Raw genomic sequence first — 21,692 nt, forward strand, 5'->3', positions numbered from 1 at the left:
TTCAAAAATTAAAAAAACGATGGGCTATAACCCATGTTTTTTGAAATTTTGAATTTTCTTCAAATCCTCAAAAATGATGAAAAACGGCGTGCTATAGTATGCCGTACGGTAGGGGCTATAGCCCATGTTCAAAAATGATGAAAAATGAGGATAACATTTTTTTCAAAAATTCAAAAAACGATGGGCTATAACCCATGTTTTTTGAAATTTTGAATTTTCTTCAAATCCTCAAAAATGATGAAAAACGGCGTGCTATAGTATGCCGTACGGTAGGGGCTATAGCCCATGTTCAAAAATGATGAAAAATGAGGATAACATTTTTTTCAAAAATTCAAAAAACGATGGGCTATAACCCATGTTTTTTGAAATTTTGAATTTTCTTCAAATCCTCAAAAATGATGAAAAACGGCGTGCTATAGTATGCCGTACGGTAGGGGCTATAGCCCATGTTCAAAAATGATGAAAAATGAGGATAACATTTTTTTCAAAAATTCAAAAAACGATGGGCTATAACCTTAGAGTATATATACAATAGAGAAGACACCCAAGTTCTCCTCCCGTCCACTTGCATTGAGTTGCTCAGAAGCGCATGAGGCGAATCCACTCCTCCTTCCGGTTTAGGAGCCCTGTGCATTCTGGATTTTTGCCCTCAAACACATGAACGCGCGACGACCGACACATGAACTAGCATCGTGCGTGTGTGCGTGTGCGTGCTACTCGTGGTGAACGCGCATCGCTATGTTGTCTATATCTCAGGCTCTGACGTGACCTAGCATCTAGCCGAGCTGAGTGGCTAGCGCAGTAAAGGCTAGTGGTTTTGAGGTGGCCTTTTGCGTCATACAAAGTGAAAGTGTAATAAAAAAAATTATTTTATTGCTCGAAAAGCTTCCTTACAATGACATTGAGTTGACGTGTAGGTCTTAGGGTAAGCTGTTGCATAATCGCTATTTCGCACTCGGAGTTCCATGCTGCGGCAGAGAGCTGGGATGCAGCCCTGCTCACGTCCGTTTGTCCCCTCTCACCGGCCGGGCACAGCCTAGTGCGCACACGGTATAGCCTCTGGTAGTCATGCAGGCTGCTCTCAGCCGGTCGGACTCTAAATGTGTGAAAATAAAATGTATATAACGTACTCAAATGTGTTAGTTTTACCAATATTGTTTGTTCATGTGAAATGTTTGTTTATGCATAATGAATTGATGAGAAGGCACATCAAAACGGGGAAATTGCCGTACTCTTTGAGTGTGTGTAAACGTATGTTTTCTCATGCCAATAAAGCCCATTGAATTGAATTGAATTGAGTGTGACTCTGTACCAAATAATAAATTGCCTCAACTGATCGTCTGACCTGTCCTAGATTATAAGCCATGAAAATATTCTGCATTCTTTCCCATTCTGCAGCAAGGGGCGATATAATGCTGTGATTCATTCCACTTTACTGACCGTTTCATTGCCTATATGTCCGATTGTCCGTCATGAGTGTGTCAAAAACACACTTAAACTCGCTTCAAGAGATTAAGCCAAAATACTGTGTCTGTGTTTTGTTGGTATTTTCAAGGGGTGCCAGCCCCTCCTATGCCCAGCTTTGTGTTTGTGTGTACCACATAGTGATGATTTCATTGACTGAGCACGGAATGTGATGTATGATGATGTATGATGATAAGAGTGCCCCTCACTTCAATGTATATTCTATCCAATGGATAATTGGATAATTCTATCCAGAATAGAGCCATACTGTGTTGATGTTTGTATGATTGTATGATGATGATTGTATGATTACTTCATCTTCTGGTTTAAGCTGGGACACCTGTGACCTTCAAGCTAAAATTTAAATTACAGGGAGACAATCTTACCACAACATGCAGCTTACTCAATCGGTTAAGACATACATTTATTGTTTCATTCTCATTCTGTTCTCATTGGATATCAGAACTGGATATCATCATGTCAAAACTATGCGTCTTCATGATCATTTTTGTGGAATCACATGGACTATAAAAAAATAATGTGTTTTGTCTTTTAGGTATTTTAATTCTGGTAATAATAGAAATATTCTAAAATATATAACATAATCTAATCTGGTGAACATATAGTACAAGTGCCTAATGAAATATATCGATTATCTAAACAAACGAGTACAAGCTCACAGCATGTGAGCTTTCCATTTTCTTTAGCTATTTAATGTAAAACAAAGTGGTTAATGAAATATATCCAGCATATGGTGTCATGTTCCTGAACCAGGTTTTAACAATTCACCTCTGAATGTTAAATGGGGATTGGAAAAAAAAACAGATTCCATGTGACCTGTCCATTTAGACTTATTTAAACAAATCAGATTCCAATCTGGATGTGGCACAGATAGATCTGATTCAGGCTAGATTTGGCTGTCAGTGTAAATGGTGCCTAAGGGAAATGTGTTCTCCACTGACCTTAGAGTATATATACTCTAAGGCACTGACCCCCCCTAGTGTCCAAGTTCACTTATTCTGTTAATAGGACCCAAGGAAGATATTTAGTTAAAAATGTTTAAAAGAAAACGTTAAATATTCTGATAGTAAGCATTGCCATAGCATCCCATCAGGAAGGAGTACCTTGGATGTACAGTATTCCAGTCCCACTGTTGTTTATCCAGTGTGAATAATAGATTATTTTAAAAATCATTGCAATTTGATCTGTGACTTTTGCAGAACCCAATGTTTTAATTCAGAGGTTGGTTTAAAATGAAAGCATTTTGATTATCTCGGTAAGCACATCAATACGAATCTGGGTTATTATTGTGGTTATCTTAGCACTTCATCATGGATTCCTTGGGTGAAATTCCCAGTTTTACACTTCACATGTGACATAGAGAAATTCTTCCTTGATCTCCACCTTTTCTTAACTGCACTTTGTCCAAACAGAATAAATGTAATTTACACACTTAACCATAATTTGATTTTAATTGGAAAATTGATCATTTTCAGTGTTATGGAATAATTTAACCATTGATTTTAGACTGTAAAGAGACGGCACTGCACAGAGCTCCACGACCACCAGTCAATCATTCAACCTCTGCCCAGGGATGGAGGCTTGAAGACGGGGTAGATGGAGAGACATACGCCTGGCAGAAAATGACTTTCGCCTACTTGTAGGTTATCAAACCATGTATTTATATCGGTAAATAATCATGTTGATGCTAAATCAACATTAACATTTCATGTACAGCTGCTATTTAAAAAAAAAAAAAAAGAATTCGGACTCGGGAGTTCTACAGCAGAAGCCTATGGTAAGTGAATGGGAAGTCAAAATGACATAAGCGATCTTTATAATCTTAATACTTGGTCACAAACCAACTATTTTACAAGAACAATATTGATGTAACTAGAGATTAGACAAATTATCTATATTTTATATACACAGAATAATAAGTAATGAGCAAAAGTCCTGATGCGGCATTTCCTGGTTTTAATGCGGTCTGTCTCTCAGCGCTCCGCTCTGGGGCAGAGCTCAGAGAGCTGGCTGTCGCTGAAACTTGCTGGAGTGGGCGGAGCCTAGTGCGCGTTCATGTGTTTGAGGGCAAAACCTTACCAAACTGCAATACCTTCTTCGGCCACTATGTCCATTGCGCTTCAGGATTTTCTCTGGGTGTCTTCTCTATTGTATATATACTCTAAGGCTATAACCCATGTTTTTTAAAATTTTGAATTTTCTTAAAAAATCCTCAAAAATGATGAAAAACGGCGTGCTATAGTATGCCGTACGGTAGGGGCTATAGCCCATGTTCAAAAATGATGAAAAATGAGGATAACATTTTTTTCAAAAATTCAAAAAACGATGGGCTATAACCCATGTTTTTTGAAATTTTGAATTTTCTTCAAATCCTCAAAAATGATGAAAAACGGCGTGCTATAGTATGCCGTACGGTAGGGGCTATAGCCCATGTTCAAAAATGATGAAAAATGAGGATAACATTTTTTCAAAAATTAAAAAAACAATGGGCTATAACCCATGTTTTTTTAAATTTTGAATTTTCTTCAAATCCTCAAAATTGATGAAAAACGGCGTGCTATAGTATGCCGTACGGTAGGGGCTATAGCCCATGTTCAAAAATGATGAAAAATGAGGATAACATTTTTTTCAAAAATTCAAAAAACGATGGGCTATAACCCATGTTTTTTGAAATTTTGAATTTTCTTCAAATCCTCAAAAATGATGAAAAACGGCGTGCTATAGTATGCCGTACGGTAGGGGCTATAGCCCATGTTCAAAAATGATGAAAAATGAGGATAACATTTTTTTCAAAAATTCAAAAAACGATGGGCTATAACCCATGTTTTTTGAAATTTTGAATTTTCTTCAAATCCTCAAAAATGATGAAAAACGGCGTGCTATAGTATGCCGTACGGTAGGGGCTATAGCCCATGTTCAAAAATGATGAAAAATGAGGATAACATTTTTTTCAAAAATTAAAAAAACGATGGGCTATAACCCATGTTTTTTGAAATTTTGAATTTTCTTCAAATCCTCAAAAATGATGAAAAACGGCGTGCTATAGTATGCCGTACGGTAGGGGCTATAGCCCATGTTCAAAAATGATGAAAAATGAGGATAACATTTTTTTCAAAAATTCAAAAAACGATGGGCTATAACCCATGTTTTTTGAAATTTTGAATTTTCTTCAAATCCTCAAAAATGATGAAAAACGGCGTGCTATAGTATGCCGTACGGTAGGGGCTATAGCCCATGTTCAAAAATGATGAAAAATGAGGATAACATTTTTTTCAAAAATTCAAAAAACGATGGGCTATAACCCATGTTTTTTGAAATTTTGAATTTTCTTCAAATCCTCAAAAATGATGAAAAACGGCGTGCTATAGTATGCCGTACGGTAGGGGCTATAGCCCATGTTCAAAAATGATGAAAAATGAGGATAACATTTTTTTCAAAAATTCAAAAAACGATGGGCTATAACCCATGTTTTTTGAAATTTTGAATTTTCTTCAAATCCTCAAAAATGATGAAAAGCGGCGTGCTATAGTATGCCATACGGTAGGGGCTATAGCCCATGTTCAAAAATGATGAAAAATGAGGATAATTTTTTTTTCAAAAATTCAAAAAACGATGGGCTATAACCCATGTTTTTTGAAATTTTGAATTTTCTTCAAATCCTCAAAAATGATGAAAAACGGCGTGCTATAGTATGCCGTACGGTAGGGGCTATAGCCCATGTTCAAAAATGATGAAAAATGAGGATAACATTTTTTTCAAAAATTTAAAAAACGATGGGCTATAACCCATGTTTTTTTTAATTTTGAATTTTCTTCAAATCCTCAAAAATGATGAAAAACGGCGTGCTATAGTATGCCGTACGGTAGGGGCTATAGCCCATGTTCAAAAATGATGAAAAATGAGGATAACATTTTTTTCAAAAATTCAAAAAACGATGGGCTATAACCCATGTTTTTTGAAATTTTGAATTTTCTTCAAATCCTCAAAAATGATGAAAAACGGCGTGCTATAGTATGCCGTACGGTAGGGGCTATAGCCCATGTTCAAAAATGATGAAAAATGAGGATAACATTTTTTTCAAAAAATCAAAAAACGATGGGCTATAACCCATGTTTTTGGAAATTTTGAATTTTCTTCAAATCCTCAAAAATGATGAAAAACGGCGTGCTATAGTATGCCGTACGGTAGGGGCTATAGCCCATGTTCAAAAATGATGAAAAATGAGGATAACATTTTTTTCAAAAATTCAAAAAACGATGGGCTATAACCCATGTTTTTAAAATTTTGAATTTTCTTCAAATCCTCAAAAATGATGAAAAACGGCGTGCTATAGTATGCCGTACGGTAGGGGCTATAGCCCATGTTCAAAAATGATGAAAAATGAGGATAACATTTTTTTCAAAAAATCAAAAAACGATGGGCTATAACCCATGTTTTTTGAAATTTTGAATTTTCTTCAAATCCTCAAAAATGATGAAAAACGGCGTGCTATAGTATGCCGTACGGTAGGGGCTATAGCCCATGTTCAAAAATGATGAAAAATGAGGATAACATTTTTTTCAAAAATTCAAAAAACAATGGGCTATAACCCATGTTTTTTGAAATTTTGAATTTTCTTCAAATCCTCAAAAATGATGAAAAACGGCGTGCTATAGTATGCCGTACGGTAGGGGCTATAGCCCATGTTCAAAAATGATGAAAAATGAGGATAACATTTTTTTCAAAAATTCAAAAAACGATGGGCTATAACCCATGTTTTTTGAAATTTTGAATTTTCTTCAAATCCTCAAAAATGATGAAAAACAGCGTGCTATAGTATGCCGTACGGTAGGGGCTATATAGCCCATGTTCAAAAATGATGAAAAATGAGGATAATTTTTTTTTCAAAAATTCAAAAAACGATGGGCTATAACCCATGTTTTTTGAAATTTTGAATTTTCTTCAAATCCTCAAAATTGATGAAAAACGGCGTGCTATAGTATGCCGTACGGTAGGGGCTATAGCCCATGTTCAAAAATGATGAAAAATGAGGATAACATTTTTTTCAAAAATTCAAAAAACGATGGGCTATAACCCATGTTTTTTGAAATTTTGAATTTTCTTCAAATCCTCAAAAATGATGAAAAACGGCGTGCTATAGTATGGCATGAATTGAACAAAGGGCATTGTTCAATTCATCAAAACATTTAGAGACAAACAAATAGACACTTATATGTAGTTAAAGCAACAGAGTTAAGCAACAGAAACAAACAACAATGGATTCTACAGTGTAAAGACACCAATTTAATTATAAATGTCAATAAAGTTGAATATCTAATAATATCAATTTAAAATGTATTATCCAATACAAATTTCCTTACCATTTTTAATGTTTTAGTTTTGTATTGCTATTTTTATTTGCTAATTGTAGATTGACCTACTTTTTGTTTCTGGCATTCCGCTGCTTGTTATTTTTTATTTTATTTTCATGTGAAGTACTTTGAGTTGCATTTTATGTATGACATGTGCTATATAAATAAAGTTTAATATGTGAAGTACTTTAGTTGTCAAGGATGCAGACAGAGTTGAACCCAGGAGCAAAGTCACAACAAACTAGAGTATAATAATAAAGTATTTAATAAAGAATTACGAGATATCTTACACAGGGGAATGCAGGTAGGAATCAGGCATGAATCAGAATGACATCAAAGTCAACACATGAACAGGCAGGACATCTGTGACACAGGTTATGAACTGACAATGAGTGTTTGTACTGAGTCCAGTTTTATAGTGAGCAGGTTGATTGGAGAAGTGTTCACTGCTGGGCTGATTAGGTAGTTGACAGGTGTGTAAATGGAACTGGGTGTGCTGGAATGGGATATGGGAGGCCAGTGTGGAGACTGAGGGAGAGACAGAATGTGACAGAGTTGCATTTTATGTATGAAATGTGCTATATAAATAAAGTTTACACCACTGACTGTCCCTCCATATAAAATAAAGGCGAAAGTCACAAAAGAAAATTGATCAGTTACAATTCCAGACTATGAAGAATCATTTAATAAAGGAATACTTCCAGATTCAGTTAAAGATTAGCTACAATAATTGTGATATTAAAAGTTAAATGCTCGTCATATGACATAACAGAGAGGAATGGGCCAGACCCTGCGCGCAGTTGTCCTTCTGAAAGTCAGTGTGCAAAGCAAAGCATCACAGAGACACATGAATAATGTGGGATTCGAACCCTGGACCTGTGGATCACTAGCACAGCCACTCATCACACTGAGCTAACTGCTGGTTACTTCAACACAGCTTTTCTGTGCTAGTTGATTTACACCCACCAGTTAATTTAGGATACCTGGTTTTCACCTTAGCACCACCCACCTGAACTTAAGCCATGCCCACAGCAAGGAGGTTGCTGTGGACAGTTCCGATGTCCGCCTACCACAGTGACATCATCGATAGGGCATGTCATTATACAAATATATATATTTATTGATTGAATAGTTTATTAGACAGAGATGTAAAAAACAGAAACAGTAGAGTCAAAACTTTAGTCCTAAAGGGATGGCACAAAAACAATCCTTGTTTCCATTTAGGCCCTATGCGATCAATTCATAGAATAACGACAAAATGCATCATCACAGGAAAAACACAATGTGCGTTGGGGGAAAAATGGGGGGTGATCATTTCCTCTCCCCGTTATTTTTTTGAGGGAGGGGGTCAGGGCATTCCACGCTTTGGTGGCAGTGTTGTAGAAGGAGAATTTCACATCCCATTTTGGTTCAGTGGACATTTACACTACAACAAATATAATATCAATACTAATAGTCATATTCTATTCTACCAATCAAGTGTAAATATCTATAAGTCAGAGATGGTCGCTTGTAAAACAAGAAAATAGGACAACTTTTTTGGAAAAACGTAGGGTTTAGGACGGCCTTATCACTCAATACATCAATTAATTGATAAGCGATAAGAGAATTAATGTTATCAATAATTTGTCAACTACAGTATAACTCGGATGGAAACCTTGGTATGTCAAAAAACACCACCGCGAGGCGTTTTGAGTGACATTCCTGTATGATATAAGCACGGAGATCTGCAGACTTTAATACAGGACGGGATCTAAAAGTGCATGTGTAGCTGGGCCGTTAGTCTTATGTTGGTTCTGTCAGTGGTGTTCCATCCACCCACTGGAATGACCCTTCCACCTTGCGATCGCCACACACTCTTGTTGAAACTGACAACAATGTCACGCACACACACACACACACGCACGCACGCACGCACACACAGTGATGTTTCATTCTCCATATTCAGACCGCAGCCATCTTGCCAGCAAGGTGATACCTAGGTGACACTTCCCATAGAGAGCCCATTCATCCAAACAGTGATAGTCAACGAGCACTTCCAAACTCCAGCACAAAATGGGAAGTGTCTATGGGAAGTGTCTATGGGAAGTGTCACCTAGGTATCACCTTGCTGGCAAGATGGCTGCGGCCAGAATAGACCACAACCACAAGGTCTCTTCAGGCAATCTCTCTCTGCAGTCAGTTTGTAGATCCTGTCCAGTGATTGGTCTCTCTCTGCAGTCAGGTTATGGATCCTGTGCCATGATTGGTCTCTCTCTGCAGTCAGGTTGTGGATCCTGTGCCATGATTGGTCTCTCTCTGCAGTCAGGTTGTGGATCCTGTGCCATGATTGGTCTCTCTCTGCAGTCAGGTTGTGGATCCTGTGCCATGATTGGTCTCTCTCTGCAGTCAGGTTGTGGATCCTGTGCCATGATTGGTCTCTCTCTGCAGTCAGGTTGTGGTTCCTGTGCCATGATTGGTCTCTCTCTGCAGTCAGGTTGTGGATCCTGTGCCATGATTGGTCTCTCTCCGCAGTCAGGTTGTGGATCCTGTGCCATGATTGGTCTCTCTCTGCAGTCAGGTTGTGGATCCTGTGCCATGATTGGTCTCTCTCTGCAGTCAGGTTGTAGATCATGTGCCATGATTGGTCTCTCTCTGCAGTCAGGTTGTGGATCCTGTGCCATGATTGGTCTCTCTCTGCAGTCAGGTTGTGGATCCTGTGCCATGATTGGTCTCTCTCTGCAGTCAGGTTGTGGATCCTGTGCCGTGATTGGTCTCTCTCTGCAGTCAGGTTGTTGTTGTAATGGTTCACTAGTCATTCTCTCTCCAGCATGTTGTTCTGATCTGTATTTACAAAATGGGAGATCCATCATTTTAAACACCTTCCTATATATTACAATAAATGCAAAACAATGTGACCAATGCTGCTTTCAAATATTTATCTACATCACACTGGTCAAACACAAATAGTATAGTTGGTATCAAAATCTCCTGCAGGGCTGTCCCAAACAATGCAGATAATGGATTAGGATCTATAACTGTGTCACACTATAGGCTACATGGAGATTGGAGAACCCCCCCAAAGTGCAAAGTGTAATCTAGCTCTGGTCCATAGCTCTAATGCCTTTCATTTAGAGCTATGTTACTCTCAACTTCCGCCGCTCGCATGAATGCAGACCAGCCTCTACTCTTTGGCGTGAATAAAAATAACGTTTTTGCTAATCACCAAAACAAAGGCGAGTTGTGTCATTAGAAAGCCTACTTTCCTTAGTGGACGCACTCTGAGTCCCCCACCACACGTATAAACTGTACTTTTTTGCCAAAAGGGGATTTTGTTTCCACCGGAAAAAAAATATTTTTAGTTACTCCGCTGCGCCCTCTACTGATATTGCCCAGAGAACTGCCTCATAGAGAATATTTTTCTCCGGTGAAAACAAATCCCTTTCTGGCCAAAAAGTACCATTTATACGTGTGGTGGGGGGCTCAGAGTGCGTCCACTAAGGAAAGTAGGCTTTCTAATGACACAACCCGCCTTTGTTTTCTTTTGAGTAGCAAAAACGTTCTTTTTATTTACACCAAAGAGGAGAGGCTGGTCTGATTTCGATTTGAGATTTAAAACTGAAAGTCCCATAGCCTTACTGCGCAGGGCAGAATCGTAGAAGCAGTAGAAGGCTATGGACCAGAGCTAAGTGTAATCCTACTATAAATGTGTCTGTGTGTCTGTGTGCGTGTGTGTACGGTTGTAATGCACGTAACTCGAGAACCGTTTGCCCCACTAACTTCATATTCGATACACGTGGTCCACACCCCCGCAGGGAGTGCAGTGCCCGGTATCGAGTCGGTCGGACCCAGGGTTCTCCAGAACCACCACAAAAGGCTCTGCTCAGGCTCTGCCAGTGGGCCTAATCAGCCTAAATCCCCTCACCTGTGCAATTTCCAGCCTCTGCCTCAGCCAATTGATTACCATGGCAACCCCACACCTGACAATTGATTAGCCTACTTAACCAGTCCACTTTTCACAGTCAGTTAGCCCTCTTCAGATACAGAGATCTCCATTTGGGACACAGACAGACAGTTAAAACGGGTGCTATGACAAGTTCACAACGGGTATTATTAGGTTCCCAAGTTGCATCGTTCTCAAGTAGGCCAGTAGCCGACGGGCACGTACAGGTCTAGTACATAAATACGATACTCACAGAGATAGACTGGGACAGCAACGTTGAGGAGAGCTAGAACAGCACAGAGCAGTCCAACACCAACGTCTTATGACTGGAGGACATGCACGCACACACAGGAGTGAGAACAGTTACAATATTTGAACCACTTGTTTAGAAAAGTAAAATGTATGTTATTATTTGTTCATGTTGTGATTCGTAGTTTTAGTAACATCTCTCACCAGACACCTCCTTCTTGGGCTCAATATTTGCAATCAGTTCATGGTCATTGTCACTGTCTAACTGTAGAAGTTCACGGCTCTCATCATGAGGACCATCTTCATCCATGTATGGCGCACACACACACACACACACACACACACACACACACAGAGAGAGAGAGAGAATTAGTGAGAACAGTTAAAATATTTGAACCACTTGTTTAAAAATGTAAAATGTAGGCCTATGTACAATTTTTTCATGTTGTGATTTGTATTCTTAGTAACATCTCTCACCAGACAGTATCTGCAGTGGATCTTCCTCCTTCTTGGGCTCAATATTTTCAATCAGTTCATAGTCATCATCATCGTCATCGTCACCATCTTCACCCACTTCTACACTTAAGGCTCTAACTCTTCTGGCAGGTACTGCATAGGTGGGATCGTCTCTCTGTTGGAGGTCAAGGCTATCATGAGGACCATCTTCACCCACTTCTACACTTAAGACCCTAACTCTTCTGGCAGGTACTGCATAGATGGGATCGTCTGTCTGTTGGAGGTCAAGGCTGTCATGAGGACCATCTTCATCCATGTCTGGAGGACACGAGAAGGAGAGAGGAGAAGAGTGAGAGCAGTTAAAATATTTGAGCCGTCCGTCCGTGTGTGTGTGACGTGTGTGTGTGACATGCATGCACTCATGCATGCACGCGTGCATGCATGAGTGCGTGCGTGCATGAGTGCGTGCGTGCGTCCGTCCATCCGTCCGTTACCAGCTAATCTCCGACACTGTTAAAACCCGGTCGGTGCCAAATGTTGCACACAAACTCCCTGGAGGCCAACGATGAACCTCTGCCCCAAATGATCCAGACTTACTTGTGTTCGGTGGATCATCCTCCTTCTTGGGCTCAATATTTTCATAGTCATCGTCACTGTCTACACTTAAGACTCTAACTCTTCTGGCAGGTACTGCATAGGTGGGATCGTCTCTCTGTCCAAGGTCAAGGCTATCATGAGGACCATCTTCATCCATGTCTGGAGGACACGAGAAGGAGAGAGAGAGAGAGAGAGAGAGAGAGAAGGAGAAGAGTGAGAGCAGTTAAAATATTTGAGCCACTTGAGCCAAATATTTGAGCCGTCCATCCGTGTGTGTGTGTGTGTGTGTGTGTGTGTGTGTGTGTGTGTGTGTGTGTGTGTGTGTGTGTGTGTGTGTGTGTGTGTGTGTGTGTGTGTGTGTGTGTGTGTGTGTGTGTGTGTGTGTGTGTGTGCATGCATGAGACCTGTGCCCAGACTTTATCTAGTTTGTTCATGTTGTGATTTGTAGTTTTAGAAAGATCTCTTACCAGACTGCCGTGTGTTCGGTGGATCATCCTCCTTCTTGGGCTCAATATTTTCATAGTCATCGTCACTGTCTAACTGCAGAAGGTCAAGGCTGTCATGATGAGGACCATCTTCATCCATATATGGAGTTCACGCACACACACGCACGCACACACACACACACACACACACACACACACACACACACACACACACACACACACACACACACACACACACACACACACACACACACAGAGATATTAAAAACTCAAAGAAAATCTCAAAATAATGCTTGGCCAATTCCCTCTCCTGATTAACATCCAGAAAAGAGCATTCAAATTCCATAAGCACCTTCAAAATAGTGACCCCCACCTCCTACCATCACCAGGCCTTAAAATGCCAAGAGGAGAACATGAGCAGGAGTCCCCTCAGTCAGCTGGTCCTGAGTCTTACCCCCACCACTGACTAAAACAACATCCACTAACCAAATTATCAAAATGCAACAAGAACATTATATCACATATTGGAAAAACACAACAAAAACCCAAAGTAAATTAGAATGCTATTCGGCCCTCAACCGAGAATACACAGTGGCAAATTACCTGACCACTGTTACTGATCCAAAACTGAGGAAGATGTTGACTATAATGTACAGACTCAGCGACCACCGCCTGGCAATAGAAACCGGCAGACACAGACAGAACTGGCTGCCTAGAGAAGACAGACTGTGTTCACTCTGCTCTCAAGGGGAGGTGGAGATGGAACTACACTTTCTGTTACAATGCGACAAGTATAAAGACATCAGAGAAACATTCTTCCCTAAATTTAAAGAAAAATATAAAGAATTTGAATCCACCATTAATAACTCATCACTCCAATATGTTCTGGGAGAACAGTCCAAATGCACAGTTTTGGCAGCAAAATACGTGTGGAGTTGTCATCAACTGAGGGACAGCCAGTGGACAGAAGAGACAGGTATATCTGTCTGAACAGGGTCATTAAGTTGCTGTTATGTTTGTTAATTTATTTTCATTGTTACTGTATTGCTTGTTGTTCATTATTGTTGGGATGTTTGTTGTTGTTTCTGTGTGCGCAGAGAGTTGTTGTCTCTGTGTGCGCAATGTTGACTTTTGTTTTGTTGTATGTATGCTTTGGCAATGTAGAACATCATGCCAATAAAGCCTTTTGAAATTGAATTGAGAGAGAGAGAGAGAGAGAGAGAGAGAGAGAAAGAGAAAGAGAGAGAAGTAAAGAGTGAGAACAGTTAAAATATTTGAACCACTTGTTTAAAAATGTATGTACTATCTTTCCATGTTGTGATTTGTAGTTTTAGTAACATCTCTCACCAGACTGCAGTATCTTCGGTGGATCTTCCTCCTCCTTGGGCTCATCCCTCATCCATACATGTGTGGTGTCGCCTATCTGTTGGAGGTCAAGGCTGTCATGATGACCATCTTCACACACTTCTACACTTAAGACTCTAACTCTTCTGGCAGGTACTGCATAGGTGGGATCGTCTAGGAGGTCAAGGCTGTCATTGAGAGGACCATCTTCGTCCATTTCTACACTTCTGGCAGGTAGGACTACTGCATAGGTGTCATCGTCTAGGAGGTCCAGGCTGGCATGATGTCCGTCTTCATCCATTTCGTTCAGACTCTAATTCTTCTCGCATGGTATACTTTGGTCTGTCTGTCTGTTTGTCCTGCCTTTTAAAACATAGATGACATGGCAACACTTATTTCTTGTTTCCATTTCCTTTTTTTCCCCCCCGTGTTGTAACAGTTACTTACCAACTGCAACACGCAACACACACTACACGCAACACACAACACCGCCATGGCATACATTGGTGCATTTATAAGATGCCACTTGTATGCCACCATGCATGCTAAGCGGCATGTCATGTAAATTGTATACTATCCCAATATGTGTAGGCCTACTGTATTCTACATTCCATAATGTATCCAAATATCCATTATACAACAATTGGCACGTAATGCATGTACTACAGTCACATGACCACTTGTCTTGTCTCTCCACGCACAATTACTGAACAGCCTACTCCAAAACGGACTCTAAAGGGAGCCAAAAACAGCATCATAGTTAAATCTATTAGTCCATGTAGGCCGTGCTGCGAGGTCCCTTTTTGTTCAGTTTCGTTCCCGTGTCTTTGGCACTAATATTTCAATGCATTTTTGCACACTTGCGTGTGCGCACACACACACACACACACACACACACACACACACACACACACACACACACACACACACACATAGGCTACTCTTATGTCTGGTGGACTTTCTTGAGACCTTAAAGTCCAAACCACACCAAAGGGTCGGTTCGGGACAAAACGTTAAAAAAAAAACGTTTTGTCCCAAACCACTTTGGGCTTAAAGGGGAATACCACTCATTTTTCAACATCATTCATATACCTTAGAGCTGAAAAACAGAATGGGAGGGACTTTTTTTATTATTTCCACACAACAGCTCTAAGGTATATTAATGATATAGTAAAATGTTGCAAATGCACAAGGTGTCTGAAGATAAGAGTTAAAAGTATGTCACCTGCACTTCTGCAAATGCATCAAGTGTAATTCTGCTTTTTACAGTGTTTCTGCTTTTGACATGACATGACACACTCGTCTGGCGTCAACTGTCGCTGCTTATATATGTATATACATGTATATGTATATACATTAGAGATGTCCCGATACTGTATCGGTATCGGGACAAGTATCGGATCGGCCCGTTTTTGTCATATCGGGTAATATCGGTATCTGTGAATATGTCAGTCTAACCACCGATCCGACACAGGGATAAGGGGTTGACACTGGCAGGTAAATAAAATGTTGGGACATGTGGAGCTTGCTTTAGAGTTGCCCAAACTACAAGTGCACATTTGAGTGAGGAGTCTGCCATAAACACAACACCAGATATATAGCTAGATAGCTATAAACACAACATGAAATCACGACACTGGTAGCGGTAGAGTGTCCGCCCTGAAACTGGGAGGTCGGGGTCGGCCGGGTCATACCACAAGGCCACTGTCTGGTTTCGTGGCAATGGTGGGGGCAGCTCTGATGTGAGTTGGCGGTGTAAGTTCCATAGTGAGGGGGGCGGCCACGCTTAGGCCCTGTCACCCCAGGTTCGCTTGTTTGACTTGGGAATGTCCAGGAGGTTGGCAATGCAAACCTGAGGGAGCAGGACAGGACATGGTGTTGGATGAGTTCAGAGATGTCATCATCATTTTCCGACCACGGTCGAGATCATGTATTTCACACAACGCCACGCCAGACTTTCCGGTCCTTCATTGCCATCCCCAGTTCCTGCTTTACTGATGCATGTGTCCCTATAGCGATGACATCGGGGAACGACAGTTTTCTACCTCTGGTCTGCTTTGAGGCAGGATTCTAGAGAAGAAGGGAAGATGTAACCTCATTGTCAGCTCTGTAGCAGTGGCCGGCAAGTGTTCTTCTGGATCGGACTAGTGAAGAAACACAGGGAAGGTTGCCGTTGGTATATTAGGTTAGTCGATGGGTGGCTCTTCGAAGAGATGTAACGGGGGGCCTGGTTGTTGAGGGCTGGTTAGTAGTATATATATTTATTTTTTTTGTCTGTCCTGTGCTTGACCGGGAGCCAGTGGGGATCACGGAGGGCTGGTGTGATTTAATTCTGGTGAGCAGGCGGGCGAGTTTTGTACATATACTGTTCTTTTTTGAGAACCTCGGCAGTGATGCCGCAGGCCAATTAGGAGGGTATTGCAGTATATAGTCGAGTCTGGAATGGATGTGATGAAGGCATGAATGAGTGTCTCAGAAGCAATGTGTGATCAGGCTGAGACGAAGGCGGGCAATGTTGCGGAAAGTGAAAGAAGGCAGTTTTTGTGATTTCACAGTTTTTGTGATTTCACATGTTTGTTAGTGCTGTGTCTATATGCATTTCATGGCTATAGACACATTATTGTTGCGGCAGTGGGCTCTGGGGGAGCATACTAGAATGGCTACTGGTCAGACATTGTGTTAATTCATTCTGAAGAACCACGCTGAAGGCTTTAGAGCCGCCAGTGGGACTAAAAATAACTATAAAGAGAGTATGACGTTACTATAAAGAGAGTAGGACATTATGAAGTATAGTCTAAAAGAATGTTTGTAAAAGTAGAACATTTGAATTTGTGCTCCCCGGGGGCCTGAAATCTCCCGACTTTAAACTGAAATTAAAGAGACATTTGTAGAGTCAGACAAAATGGCTGGGGGTTCGAATCCACCGTGGTGCATCTGACTTTGTCGAGCGTCTATACGAAAACAATTGGCCAGTGTTCAGGTGAGGGCAGCCGGGCGGGGAAGGTGATATTTGTCAATGCCAGTATATACCCACGGGCTGGGGGTGGCACCTGTCACCAGGGAGTGTTGGCCGGGGGCTCCTCACTGGCAGGTGAGTTAGTATAGGATACAACAGCAGTGACAACGCACACATGTGCGTGGAGAGCAATTAATTGGCATAACTACAACTAAATTGGGGAGAAAAAGGGGTATAGGCTATCTAAGTACAAGATAAATAAATAAATAAAAGTGTCAATCAGTCTGATTCATGCCAATCTTGTTTTTTTACAACCCATTTTTTCCACCCAGTGTCAATTATCTAATGTAACCTCACCTGGGCGCTAAACTCCCTCTGCCAACCTGGGGAGAGCAGCGGACTGTGCATGAGGAATAAGTTAATTGCTTCTTTTGACCTGACAGGGGGGAGTTTGGACGTAGGGCGTGGAAAGAATACGTTATTCCAACCAGTTCCTTTCCCCTCCATTAGGTGCCCCGGCTGGGCAGGGGGAGGCAGTATAGAGACTAGGATTACTGCATGATGTTTTTGGGCGGTATGTTGAAGCTTATAAATAAACATGCAAATTCGATGTGTTCATCTGGAAAACAGTAAGTAAATTGAGCATTTTGAAAAGTGGAGAAGGATCAGAATAAATGATGGACTTGGACTGTTATTCGTCTCAACTGCTCAATTAAGGCACATAAAACACAGTGAAATGAAACAACGGAAGTCAATAAGTTAAAAAAAACAATTACATATTGAGGTAGGGGGGTTTAAATTGTCCATAGGACATTGGGGTATTCATTTTTATATAGAAATGTTACAGTGGCTTAAAGATAAAAAGGGTATTTTGAGACGGAATTGCAATTTCTTAAGGTGAGCGATTATGGCCTTTCAATGTGATATGATTTTTTGAAGTAGTATTACAGTATTTTCTACACCTTAAGAGGGAAACAGTATATGCCATAACACTGACATAATAATCTTAGACGATTAGTGGCACAGTGGCATAATCACAATCTATGTCCCTATGGCTACTCTCTCTCTCTTTCTCCCTAGCTTGCTCTTGTTGTCTTGTCTGTCACTACCAATTAGCATAATCTGGTGCTGTTATCCTTAACTCCTCACAGTTAAGAGTAGGGAGTCACAGGTGGCTGAGAAGGGTCTGCCCTTCCAGCTCTACACAGACAGGCACTTTGCACACTCACTGACACACACACACACACACACACACACACACACACACACACACACACACACACACACACACACACACACACACACACACACATACAGTACACACATGGGCAGGCTACAGTCCTCACTCTTTGCACAGCCAGGCTGCCTCATAATCAAGAATGGCCTTTTCATTACCATGGACCTATTTTTAGTACCGTGGTGGTGTTGCTGACAAACCATGTTGGAATATAATCTTTTGAAGATCCATTTTTGTTTTCAACGTGTACCTTTTTTGTTTTGTTGTAGACGACCTTAAACTGATCCCAGTCAGTTGTGTGAGAGTATACGTGCCAGACAGGGTGAGAGAGAGAGAGAGAGAGAGAGAGAGCCAGGCTGAGGACACTATACTGTGACTGGACTCTCTGTTTGTCCGTGTGTCTATCCCTCCCTAACCCAGGAAAACGCTGCTGGGACAGACGAGAACAGTGTAGATCCTGAAGCAAACGGAGGCTATAGAAGACCCGTGCAGGAACTTGCAGTGGTTGTTTTTACTGCATTGTTCCTATTATCTTGTGGATACACAATCACAAACAATGGGAGCGTCCTATGGAAAAAAGGTATTGCTGTTTACTAGTTTGGGATACATTTTATACAGCATAATTGTGATTGAGATTTATTTTTCTCAAAGGACTTACATGTGTGACATTTGAGAAAGGTACGTTTGAGAGAAATGGAACGTGCGGGCCAACATTTTGCTGTAGATTACTTCTTAATCAGCTTAGGTAGAATAGCTTTGAGTTACTTTCATCAACACAAATTTGGGCCTGTATGTGGTCTCCATCATCTTCACAGTCTTGTATCTAAATACAGTAGATGAAACACACATCATGTTGTGATGATGTGCTGGCTAATGAAATAAAGCATAAAATAAGTAAGTAAGTAAGTAGCCACACAAGCATTGCTCTGAAGAACACATTCGAGAAAGAGGCCGCTTCTCTGATAAAACATTGTTTCTTCTTTAAAGTCTTAATAAATTGTTGCATCTGAGCTACGAGTATCTGTCAATGATTCAACCCACAGAGGAAATACATTACAATACATTTATTCCCAAAAACATAATTGTTTAGAGGAAATATTATTCCAAAGGCTCAAAATATAATTTCAAATATACAATATGCACTGCACGTATTATCAATATTACAGTACATTTCTTGTTGAAAGCTGTAGATTCATTGTCAGTGTGAATGCGACTATTTCGTTGTTGGTATACCATTTCGTACAGAACCGATGGTGATAGTGGCTTTGGAGTCGTTTCCACGAAACATGTTCAACCTTTCACACTTTCATCACAAAGCACCTATAGCTATTCTCCATCGAAATCTCCACAATGAAAAGTAGAAAACCAAGGCACACAGTATACATGATAAGACCATGGGATATAATTCCACAAATTCTCTGGATGTTTACTGTATGAGTGGAATCCCATTGAGGGCTCGCGCCATTTGAAGAACATATTGTGCATTCGCAAATATTTAAGCTATGGACCGGGACACACCTGTTATGTGGGTGTGTGGATGGGAGCATGTGTCGCATTGCCATGGTGCTGTAGTGTATACAGAGGACAGCTGACAGTGTGTGTCTCAGCTATGCAACAGTACTATTATGGGGTGCCTACATCACCCCTCATAATATAAAACCTCGCCTAACACCCAATTCATACGTACAACTAAACTATAGTCATATGACATTGCTCACAGAAAATGTGGCACAATTTTCAGTTGAAAACTCAGATCCTTACGGTCACAAGAAGCTTCATGGTCTTGACTGACTGTCCCTGACTCTCTTTCTAACGTATAACTTATTTCTTATCACACTGGGTACTGTAAAGACCCTGTACTTTTGGTTGTTATAATAATGGCGATTACCACCGGAGACTACACTGTAAAATTGTGAATGTTCTAAGACTGTACACATGTGCAATCAAACACTGTACAAATGTAACAAAATGGATCCAGTTAATTTAGTTACATTTACATTTGTACAAATGGATAAACTAACACTGGGTTTTTTTTAATGTGAGTATAAGATGAGAAACTTGTACTGTCATTGTTCATCTTGTCAGATGCTCTGGGAAAGAGCAAGAGTCAGGCTAAATATCATACACACATCAACCGTTACTATAACGGACACAACCCAGCCAACATATTCTGTACGTGCAATATGAGCAGTGGAGTCAAGAAGGGAACAGTGTGACTAGAGTAGAAATGATAGATAAGGTGGAGTTGGGTAAAATATTTGACAAACAGAGAAGGTTTCACAATTGGTATCGTTCCACGAGGGGTTGGAATAGATAAAGTGTAGTACAGTCCAACTTTATTTGAACAGTCATGTGTGTCATTGTCACAATGAAAAGTGGTTACACATTCTCTCTAAACCTGCAAGCAAACAGCCTGTTGCTTCGGCGAAACCATCAATGAGCACTATACGTTTACCAGTCACATTGCCTTAACATCAGTTCATTTACCGGTCACAATCCCTTTACATGCACCAAAGTATATCAGTACGTTTATCAATCACAGACGCATGATCTGATAGTGGATACAGATGTAATTACCGGTATTATTCCTACATAGAATTCTGGAAAAGCAATACAGACCCAGTTTCCATGTTACAATAATTACATTTTTATTTATCAGTGTGCCGGTATTTCTTGACTTTCTTCCTTTATTTATGAATTTTTAACGTTGTCATGGTTAAATCAACATTTTTAAATCAACTACCGTATCGGCAAACTGTATTCATTTCTGACATCAAGTCAGGTATCTTTGAATTTGTCATTCAGGCAATTGACATTGCCCTAATTGAGTTTGAAGAGAGTTTCTGTCCCAATTTTGAGGGACAGAGTGAGAGACAGAGTCACGGAATGGGGAAAGAGCAGCACTGGGTTTCTTTGTTGTAAATGTCACTGCCTGACTGAGCTGTAACTTCATTACCCTCTGCCAGCTTCCAGGCATTGCTTGGCAGGCACTGTTCGGATGCCCAGTTTGGACTTCACAGTCCTTGCACCAACCCCAGAGATCACACAACAACACTGCCTTTCTATTGCGCAGAGATGCTGTCAGACTTCTGGAGAAGACAACAACGGTGCGACTTAAGTTTGTGTATAGGGTTCAAAATCTTGCACCTTTTCGTTTCGATGTCCTTTAGGAAGGACAATGTTCTCCGAACCTCAGATGTCACGGTCAGCTAAAAGCAACAGTTGTCGAGCGTTGGACATGTATTCACGCAAGTATCTTGGCCTAGCAACAAAGCCCATGCCTGTCTATCCCCGACCGATCCATAATTCACAGCTATTTTGGATGGCAAAGGATTAGGTTCACTCGGTGTTGCATTTATCTTTTATTGAGACAGAAAGCTGAAGGATACTGGTATATTTCTATCCCAGGGCAGCTGTGTGGAGGGTCAGGGCTCTCAGCGCCTCATCCACTACACCATTAATGGGCATTAACAGTTCAACTGATATCACTGTTTGAATGTACTGTAACTTGGCAGTGAACTGCAGACGGCCCTGTGCCCTCAGAACAATTTCCGTGGTTATGTAAGGCAACAACATGCCTCATTTGGCAACGTGGAGGCAGAACATGTGACCAATTCCTGACCCTTATGATTTGGTGGTCTTTAATTTG

The 21,692-nt window shown here is 40.7% G+C and overlaps 1 protein-coding gene across 1 annotated transcript in view; it reads left to right on the forward strand.

Moving 5' to 3' along the window:
- The first annotated feature begins 18,150 nt into the window (after positions 1–18,150).
- LOC308325103 (protein FAM107B) overlaps positions 18,151–21,692 on the forward strand; it is a 38,682-nt gene continuing 35,140 nt past the window's right edge. The window contains exon 1 of the mRNA XM_080777507.1: positions 18,151–18,623. Coding sequence (XP_080633633.1) covers positions 18,600–18,623 — 24 coding nt within the window. The 5' untranslated portion in view covers positions 18,151–18,599. The remainder of the gene's footprint in view (positions 18,624–21,692) is intronic.

The sequence above is a fragment of the Protomyctophum bolini genome (assembly GCF_963924005.1).
Source record: "Protomyctophum bolini genome assembly, chromosome: 2".
Classification (NCBI taxonomy): domain Eukaryota; kingdom Metazoa; phylum Chordata; class Actinopteri; order Myctophiformes; family Myctophidae; genus Protomyctophum; species Protomyctophum bolini.